The sequence below is a fragment of the Stomoxys calcitrans genome, chromosome 2 (assembly GCF_963082655.1).
Source record: "Stomoxys calcitrans chromosome 2, idStoCalc2.1, whole genome shotgun sequence".
In the NCBI taxonomy this organism is placed as follows: Eukaryota; Metazoa; Arthropoda; class Insecta; order Diptera; family Muscidae; genus Stomoxys; species Stomoxys calcitrans.
In genome coordinates, this window is record NC_081553.1 from 145,369,027 (window position 1) to 145,379,837 (window position 10,811).

The 10,811-nt window shown below is 37.5% G+C and overlaps 1 protein-coding gene across 1 annotated transcript; it reads right to left on the reverse strand.

The window, feature by feature from the left end:
* Positions 1 to 7,724: 7,724 nt before the first annotated feature.
* LOC106088321 (TWiK family of potassium channels protein 18) lies at positions 7,725 to 10,189 on the reverse strand. The gene has a single exon (XM_013253783.2). It carries the CDS (start codon positions 9,031 to 9,033, stop codon positions 7,867 to 7,869), a length of 1,167 nt encoding a protein of 388 aa, XP_013109237.1. The 5' UTR covers positions 9,034 to 10,189; the 3' UTR covers positions 7,725 to 7,866.
* Between the last annotated feature and the right edge of the window lie 622 nt (positions 10,190 to 10,811).

Genomic DNA, 10,811 nt, shown 5'->3' on the forward strand with positions numbered 1-10,811 from the left:
TCCATATGTTGGTTACAGCGAGAGTGGAGGACAAAAGAGAGATTACTTCGAAATTGTCGTCGGAACACGGACACAATACCCAGCTTTTGATTCATAGTGCTTCTGTTGCGTCCAATATATTTAAGAGCTAGGGACGTAGCCCGGATTTTATTTTAGGGGGGCGCACCCCTCATTATTTTTAAATCGAAAATTGTCAAAATTTTTCTTTTACTGTGAAATTAAATGCAGGAAATGACCCATCAGCGGTGACATTTGGTCATAAAGTCACAGCTGAATTTTGTACTGATCGACAACACACAATTTATAAGCCGATCCTAATCATTCAGTATTTTGATGAAATTTTTTCATTTGCGCTCATTTTTGCTCTCAAACTAGTTTAATGATTTCAACAGATTATTGTACGCAAACAAACCGAAAACATTCAGCAACTATAATAGTTAAGTATTTCAAAAAATAAATGTTGACCAATTTTTACCAAGAACAATCTACAGTCTGCTTAAATGATGTCGCTAAATTCTTCTTCAAACTTAATTAGAATCGATCGAAAATTCGTTGTTGACGGAAAAGTATTTCTCTGTGAAAAACTGCATTCAACTATTGTCGTATATTCTTATGTCTATATAAGTCCAAAAGTCTTCCTAATTTACTGGAGATAAAAAAGAAAAGGTGGTATAACTAACAAGTAAAAGCGTGCTAAGTTCGGCCGGGCCGAATCTTATATAACCTCCACAATGGATTGCATTTGTCGAGTTCTTTTCCCGGCATCTCTTCTTAGGCAAAAAATGATATAAGAAAAGATTTGCTCTGCTATTAGAGCGATATCAAGATATGGTTCGGTTTGGACCACAATTAAATTATATGTTGGAGACCTGTGTAAAATGTCAGACAATTCGAATAAGAATTGCGCCCTTTGGGGGCTCAAAAAGTAAAATAGAGAGATCAATTTATATGGAAGCTGTATCGGGCTATATACCGATTCAGACCATAATTAACACGTATGTTGATGGTCATGAGAGGATCTGTCGTACAAAATTTCAGACAAATCGGATAATATTGGGTTGCCCAAAAAGTAATTGCGGATTTTTTAAAAGAAAGTAAATGCATTTTTAATAAAACTTTGAATGAACTTTAATCAAATATACCTTTTTTACACTTTTTTTCTAAAGCAACCTAAAAGTAACAGCTGATAACTGACAGAAGAAAGAATGCAATTACAGAGTCACAAGCTGTGAAAAAATTTGTCAACGCCGACTATATGAAAAATCCGCAATTACTTTTTGGGCAACCCAATAATTGTGACCTCTAGAGGCTCAAGAAGTCCAGATCCCAGATCGGTTTATATGGCTTCTATATCAGGTTATGAACCGAGTTGAACCTTATTTGACACAGTTGTTGAAAGTAAGAATAAAATACATCATGCAAAATTTCAGACAAATCGGATAAGAATTGCGCACTCTAGAAGCTCAAGAAGTCAAGTCCCCAGATCTGTTTATATGACAGCTATATCAGGTTATGAACCGATTTGAACCATACTCAGCACAGTTGTTGGATATCATAACAAAACACGACGTGCAAAATTTCATTCCAATCGGATACGAATTGCGCACTCCAGAGGCTCCAGTAGTCAAGACCCAAGATAGGTTTATATGGCAGCTATATCAGGTAATGGACCGATTCGAACCATACTTGGCACAGTTGTTGGATATCATAACAAAACAAGTCGTGCAAAATTTCTTCAAATCGGATAAGAATTGCGCACTCTAGAGGCTCAAGAAGTCAAGACCCAAGATTGGTTTATATGGCAGCTATATCAAAACATGGACTGATATGGCCCATTTACAATACCAATCGACCTACACTAATAAGAAGTATTTGTGAAAAATTTCTTGCGTCTAGCTTTACTCCTTCGGAAGTTAGCGTGCTTTCGACAGACAGACGGACGGACATGGCTAGATCGACATAAAATGTCGCGACGATCAAGAATATATATACTTTATAGGGTCTCAGACGAATATTTCGAGTAGTTACAAACAGAATGACGAAATTAGTATACCCCCCATCCTATGGTGGAAGGTATAAAAATCAGAAACACGAAGAGATTTCTACGTTATTGCAGGTATAAACTTTTTCTTTCTTTGCCCGCCAAATGTAAGTGTAATATAAAACTAGCTCTCATAGGGCAAGATTTACTCTCGCTTAAGGTGGGTATATGTTTCACCTTGAAAATTAATAGTTTTCACAATTACTTTTTGTAGATAATAGATTTGAAGAAAAAAGACTTGCATTGCATTATATTAAAATGTAAATTAATCTGGGTGATCATTTCGGGGTTTTAAAACTGTGTTTCCGAATCCTTAACGTTTTTCGTTTCATTGCTGATGTAAATTAAATAATTTATAACAATTTATTACTAATTATTTTTTGGAAAAGTTTTTCAGACTAACAAGCAAAATATTTCAATTAAAGAAATTTTTTTAATAATATTTTTTCTACAGATGAAACGAGAATTAAGAAATAATAAAACGAGAATTAAGAAAAAATTTATAGATTTATATCTTAGAAACAGTTTTGTGTACTGTTTGTCTCTCGGAACAATTTTTATAAAAAAGTTTATTGGCAAGAAATTTCCAAAAAGAGTTTGGCTTAAAGAAGCTTTTGATAAATTTTCGTTTAAAAATGTTATTTTCTGAAAAAATTACATTGCGTTTCGGTCTTTAAAAAAATTGCATTAACCTATTAACGACGAAAAACACCCAAGAATAGAGCTGCCTTAGAAATAGATTCGGGTGTAATGGATTCAAAATTTGCTTTTAAATAATATTTGTTGAAATTTGTCTAAAAAAATTTTTTTAGGAAAATATTTTGGACAGATTATCATAACAAAAAGGCTTTAAAAATTTTTATGCATAATGTAGTGTCGCAAAATGCCAATTTTATTGAAATTTTGGCTTTAAAAAGCCGAGATTACGTTGTCTTTAGAGTTTTTGCTGAAATTTAGTCCTTAAAAAATTCGCTAAAATTTTGTCTTTATAAAAAATTTTGTTGATATTTTTTTTATAAATATTTTGTTTTTATTGAGATTCCATTGCAGGATATTGTCCGACTTTAGACCACCTTTTAATGCTTTTTATTCCAAGAATATTATAGCAAAAAACTTTTAAAAGTCAGCAAAAGTGTGCTGTTGCTAGAAGCATTCGATTGGCTACACGTATCCCGATTTCAATTCCGATCTGTGTGGTGTTCATTGTCATCACGAGAAGCTTAGCAGCGAGCTATCGGACGCGTCCACAGGTTGCGGATAGCGGAATGCATCATACGGAGTAGCTGCAATTACAGTCGTGGACAATCAGCGATATCGAGTGGAGTGTCTCAGTCAGAGCCCGGGCGGCCCGGCCCTTGCATAAATACTGAGTGCCTGCTCGATATAAAAGGCGAGTTATTGGCGCCTTTAGAAAACCAATGACCATCATGTTCTCGCGGCGATCGGTCCTTTGGGCCGTAATAAGCTTGCTCACCAGTAAGAGCTAGACGAGGGTCCCCACCTCCACAAGAAAATTTGGCTACAACAACAGTGAGCTCTTTTAATATTATCCTAGTGTTCTTCACAGTTCCACACTTGTTCGAAAATCTGATCGTTAACCAGTTCCTCCATTTGAGACCGATGATCCGTTGAAATCCTACCGGACGCACTGCCAGTAGGATTTTGGCATGCTTCCTTGCCATTCTGGCGAAAGAGGGCATCTCCTTACCCATTTCAGCGACCATCTTCCCCTACCGTGATGGCTGTGTCGTCCTTTTAGAAGTCATTGTCATCCGTGAAGACTAAGGGGCGCTTCCTTCGTTACTGTTCCAACTTTGTGTCCCTCCGCAGTACACCGTCTGGAGTCTCCATTACGGGAGGGCTGGCATGGTCTTCCCAGAGTAGTTGAAAGCGGGGAGCTCTTTTCTTCTTCAGCATTTTAGCAGTGTTATGCTCTTCGGGACATCTGATTCTCTTCCCAGCTTCCGAAGAAGTTCCTGGAACTTCAGTTCTATTACTTTCAGTATCCTGCACTTTCGCCCGATTGCACTGCCGGTGCCTTCTCGGTCTTCTTGTGAGCTTAGCAAAGCCTTCGCCTTCTGCCGGTCCGACAGAATGTATCCTATAAGATACATTTCTCCTATAGAGGGGGCAATTCTCATGACTTCAAACTGACTTCATAAATTTGGTTTTATTTCGTCCGTACATTGATATTGCTTCTATAAAAATCCATCGATTTTTATTTCTCATTTTTGTTTGAAATATAAGTGATGGAAAATTAACGACAGTATCGATACTATTGATATTAATTGTTAAAAATATCGATTGTTGCTATTATCGATAGTTTGCCAGCTATACTTCAGTCACACAACTTTAGCAGCTGTTGGGTCTTTGGAGTTAATTTTGAGCTTTCTCTTGAAAGCTTTAAAATTTTTGGCAACAGGTACCTATTCCGACGTGTTTTCATTTCTTCGAAGAGGGAAATGAAAACACGTCCGCTCCACTCAACAGTTACTGAAAATCATCCCCAAATTTAAATATATAATATGTGTTTTTAGGTTGCTATTAGGGTACAAACATTGATTGTTATGAGTGTACTTACAAGACTTAATATTTGCAGCATTTTGATTAGGCACAAACAGATTGCTTTAGTTAAAATATATAAACAAATATTTATTTTTTCACCCTCGCCCTTACCAAAATTTTCAGAAACGCCAGATCTCGGAGATGGGTGGTGCGATTTAAGCGAAATTTTGTGTGCTCTCATATAGTACCCTAAAAATAAAAATTTGGTATCCAAATTTTGGATGGGGTACCTAGGGGGGCTACCGCACCCTAAAACCTACCAAACATATATTTACACCAATCACGACAATATGGGACTCAAATGAAAGGTATTTAGGATAAAAAAAACGTATCTGCTCTGATATCCAATTGTCGGACCAAGTGCTAGGGGGACCACCCCAAGCCCCAAGCCCCAAAACACCCCTAAATCGGACATATTTACCGACCATGGCAATATGGGACTCAAACGAAAGGTATTTGCGAGTAAAATACGAATCTGATATCCAAATGTGGGACCACGTTTCTGGGGGTCCACCCCTTTACCAAAACACACCCCAAACAGGACTTATTTACTGACCATGGGAATATGGGGCTTAAATAAAAGGTATTTCAATACGAATCTGATATCCAAATATGGGATCAAGTGTTTGGGGGGCCGCCTCTCACCAAAGACATCTCCAAAGGAGACAAATTTACGGCCATGGCAATATGGGGCTCAAATGAAAGGTCTTTGGGAGTAAAGCACAAATTTGATATCAATATTCGGGAAAAGTGTCTATGGGGCCACCCCACCCCCACAACACCACCCAAATAGTAAGTATTTTCTGACTATTGTAATATGAGGCTCAAATAAAAGGGGTTTTAAAGTGGAGCACAAATCCGATATATATTTTCAAGGCAAACTCACTGAGTGGCCGCCCATCCCACAAAACACCCCCCAAGCCGGTCATGTTTGCCGACTATGGAAGTATGGGGCTCAAATTAAAGGTATGTGGGAGTAGACCATATATCTGATATCAATTTTAGGGACCAACTGCCGCTAGGGACGTCCCACCACCATAACAACCCCCAAATAAGACGTATTTGCTCAGCAATACAATTTGCATCTTAAAGAGAGTGGAACTAAATATTCATAGTTTTTTTGGCCAATACCCTAAACCGGACATATTTGCTTTGCAGACATCATAAGAATATCGGGCTGAAACGAAATATTTTAAGAATGGAGTACACCTTACATCCAAACTTAAATTCGTAGACCAATAAAGGTCATATGGGATTCACATAAAGGCACTTATACTGTTAGTCAAGCGATATACTATTTTCGTAGCATGGTCACTAAAAGATATTTAATTGTCGAAAATAAATATTCCAAGGAAACTTTGGTTCCATATAAAGTAAAAGAAGGCGCAGCGGAGCGGGCCCAGGTCAGCTAGTTACTTGTATAAAATATATTTTGATGCTGGATATATGAAAAAATATTGGGGACGCATTGTCTACGGTTAAGGTTATACATAAAGTACTAAAGGCGTGCACAACTGATTGAATCAGTTTGGTCGTTTTTAACACTCAGTGAGTACAGATAAGTAGAATTCACAAGTTGGTATTGTTATTTTTCTGTCACATGTTGGTATTATTATTTTTTGTTTTCCTATGGTTTCTCCAAACAGATATTGGTGGTGATACCACAAATATTTATTGTGCGCTGTCCGAATGAAGAAGCACGAAGTTGCTTCCTCAGTTCGTTGCTGTTGTTGTAGCCACATTTGCATGTGAAGTTGGCGATACTCGTCAAGCTCTTATAGACGAGCAAGCTGGTTTCAGTCTATACGACCGATCGCCTCGGGAACATGATGACCAATGGTTATTTAAAGGCTTTAATAACTCGCCTTTTCGCATCAAGCATCATAGGCATTTAGTATTTAAGCTGGAGCCGGTGCCACCCGGCCTCTCACCGACACTCGATACCGCTTATTGTTCGCGACTGGAGATGCAGCTAATCCGTATGGAGCATTCCACAATCCGCATATTGTGGACGCGCCCGGTAGTTCCCAGCTAAGCTTCTCGTGATAACGAAGGAACACCACACAAATTGAAATTCAAAGTTCCAGCCTTTGTGATGTTCATAGTTATCCCGTGCCGGTGAGCATCATATAACCGCGGGCATACGAAATTATGTGCGGATTTGTGTTGCTGCCCATCAACGACGTACACACAATTTTAGTTGGTTCACTGCTAGTAATTTGAATATATTTGTGGTACCATAGATATCTGAGAACAAGAAAACAAATAAGTGTGTTCCTCACTCGAATACAACACACACCTGTTTTTCTCTCTTATTTTTCTATGAGTACGCACAAGCAAAGCCATACCACAACTGTTACACTCATTCTCCCATTTATACCAATAGTATCAAAGAGCGTATGAAAGATGAAGAGCTGGCATTAGAAAAGAGAGTAAGAAAGAATAAGAGAGGGTTTCTGCTTTGTCTTCCCCATACCGTAAAATAACTTGCGTTAAAGACACAACCTTTTCAATGTATTCCAATAGGTTTCACATTGAGGGTTGCAACATTTTCGGGTTATTCTGTTTTGATTCGGGCATTCGTTCGAGCTTTTTTCGTATTTTGCTTTGTTTCTTTGCAACCGAAAGTTGGAATACAGGAAAAACGAAATATCGTAAGCAATTCAAATATGTTGTGTCTTTAAACTTTGTCACTCGTCATCCCGAGTAGGGCTCTAATGCCAGCTCTTCTTCTTTCTTACGCTCTTTGGGCATTAGAGCCCTACTCGGGATGACGAGTGACAAAGTAAAATTTCCCATCCATCAGATTGGTGTCGTACTGTGTAGGTGGCTCCATAGTTACCACACCAAATGCAACCCCCATGCCATCCAAAAGTTGAGTCTTAAGCCAAGGACCATAACGGTATATAAAAGTCAGTATTTATGAGGAGGCGCTAGGAAAGTGGGTATATAACTTGGGTTTTAGCCAAATAGAGCGCAACCTCTGCTCATATGTAGAGCCGGGGCGTTAATGATGTAGGTAATGAGAATTTATTTACAATTCAATAAAAAAAATAATATTATTAAACGTATGTACTTATGTGCCTAAATTTTAACATACCTCGTTTGAATGCATGTGCTTGTTTAATGTGAGAATTTAGTTGCGGTATCAAATGGAAAAAACACAAAAATGAATATTTCAGAGATCTATGCTTGATACTTTAGCATGTGTTTGTTTGTGTATTTTGTAGAATATACACTTTTCTGCTTAAATGTGGTTGCTAATAGTAGTCATCACCGTCTTCATTGTCATATGGACGTCGTTGGTGTCCTCCGCAACAACCAACAAAACGTGTTCGCGTGTCATCCAGACAAAGCTTTGTATCTTCTTTAAGTTCCTTTAACTTAACACGCACTTCTTCTCTCATTAGGTTATAACACATGGCTACGAGCCCCATGCCTATTAGCATGTAAATAAAATTTATTGCTAGTTTGGAGTGCTGTTCAGCTATTGACCTTTGTAGCTTAGTTACGGCATTGGGATCAACTGTTGGATCGTCTTGCACCTTTTTGCTTGTTTCTGCGATTAAAGACCCAGTGACCAGAGAAGCGCCAGGGACAAAATCGCCGAAACCAATCTTGCATAACGATGTCATGCAGAAGTAGAAAGAATTTAGAAATGACCACTTTTCCCAATTGGCGAACATAATAGTTCCGGTAAAAATGTAAAATATGATAACCCACAAGCATGCAGTAGACGGCACAATAATTTTCTTACGATGCAAACTACGTAAGCTGCCATTTTCTAAAGCATCTAGACGATGCTCCACACTAGACCTTTCGTGGGTGCATTCATGCAAGCTACGATATAAAAACTGAAATGATCTCGCCAGCACTTTTCCCATATTTAGGAAGTACAAAATGTACAATGGAATTCCAAAAGTGGCATATATAACTGTGAAGCCTTTACCCCAGGGTGTACGTGGCACCATGTTTCCGTAGCCTATCATTGTTATAACTGAGAGACAGAACATCAAAGCGGCGGGGAATGACCAAATATCAGCAGGTTTTCTGTAGTCATACCCCTGTTTGATGATTGCTGCTATTTCTTTCTGATATTTTTGCAAAATGTGGTCAGTGCTATTTTGCCATGTCGGTTTGTCAAGCGTATTATATAATTCTGTTACGTTCCACAGTTCTTCGGCACATTTTGTACGCAATCCAGTGACCTCTGCCTCTTTGTGCGTCTCAGATTCACCTTCTATTTTCCTAAAGGAAAACGCACCACAAATTGCATAAATCACAATAAGAGCGCCAACACCCACTTGTGTACACATGAAGGTAACAAAATTCCGACAGCATCTTTTAAATCGCTTTCGAGGACGATTGCTGGGCGTGGAAGATGCATTAAACGAGCCAGCTCTAGTGTTGCGCACATTTTTTGTCATTTTCTATAATTTTTCAACAACCAACACCGTGTTATGTTATTTTACACGATATCTTTTTGTAAAATAAAAAAAAAAACTTTCTTTCCGTTTCTTTTTCAATGTGTTTCATTATTCCATTTTGAGATTCTAAAAATATCAGCTATATGTTTGCTTGTGTTTCAAAATTAAAGGTTTATATGCAAGTCATATTGTTCCGCGTCGATTTTCCGCTTTGCTTTCGTCGCCAGTGAACGAACTCGATTTCCAAATGAGACTGAAATGAATTTTCTCTATTTTTCACTACGAAGTGTATAGGAGGTAAACACTCATGTTTACATTACGAAATTTCACCCATCAATATTTGAATGGATATAGAGATGGAATTGTTTGCTGCGTTTGGCGATCTGCTTGTAACCGCAGTCTATTGCAAAGACAAATATTTTTAAACATATTTAACGATTTTATTTCGAAGCACTCCACAACTGGAAGAGTGCATAGACGGCCAGTTTATCGAATTGGTGGTCAGTACATAGTTTGTGAATAAAAAACTACATATAAATTCCGTCGGTATCTCTAAAAGAACTTATCAACACAAAAAAAAATACGTATCCGTTAATTTACTTTGTAATAAAGAAATGCCTACCGAAATGCAGAGCAATTATGGGTATGCAAATTTGTCGTTGTTGTATACGACTCATATTCAATGCACGCACAACAAGAAATCCACGAATGTTCACCATAGCGTCAAAATGTTGTAGGCTGATTTGTTGAAACTATAAGATGATCCTAAATTAATGTTTTTTTTTTTTTCAATAACTAATCTATCTAATCTATTTCAAATCTTCACAGATTGTGGGGAGTAGTCAGGAAGTAACACAAGGCTATATTTTTGATATCAGCAGATGGGGCGAATCCAACTCCTTACCATCTGTCAGAAATTCCGACGTATATGATATAAATTTCCGATGCATAATACATACGTCCAAAACGTCATAAACCTAGCCAAAAAATATTTTTTGACAAAATTAAAAAATAATTAGGAAATCAACTTTTGCGAATTTATGAATATGGCAACACTGGTGCATAGGTTAGAACGTGCTCCTATATCAGAAAACGTCTGACTTCCAATCCTGGCGAGAACATCAACAACATGTTTTCTGTTATTCCTTCTCACTTATACATACTGGCGGCATTTGTGAATATCTTAACGTGGTCAAACTGCTCCGGAAAATGGAGCGCTGATTATAAAAAGAATTCAAATAAAAACGTTTTGCAAATTTAAAATTTTGAAAAATTTATATAGGCGCTATAGCATCAACAACAAATCTAAAACAATGATATATTGTCGAAACCAAAAAAGAAATATTTAGAGAAAAAAAGAAGCAAAAATACTCATTTTTTTCGCTGGCCCGGAGGGGGCCAACTACATGCCGATTTCTGGTATATAAGAGCTGTATGTAAAAGTCCTATGTCGAATTTATTTTTTATTGGCGAAATAAGGTCTTGTGAGAAGACATACATAATATGCATTTTTAGGAAGTATTTGGACACAAAAATAATAAATTTTTTCGCTAGACCGTAGAAGGCCCAGAACAGACCGATTTCTGGCATATAAGAGCTCTATGTTGAATTTATTTTATATTATCAAAGTTAGGACTAGTGAAAAGACCTTATATATATTATATATATTGTTTCCTCTAGCCCGTAGGCGGCCCACAACAGGCCGATTTACGGCATATAAAAGCTCTGAGTAAAAACCCTTTGTCGAATTTATTTCTAATTGGCGAAATAAGGTCTCG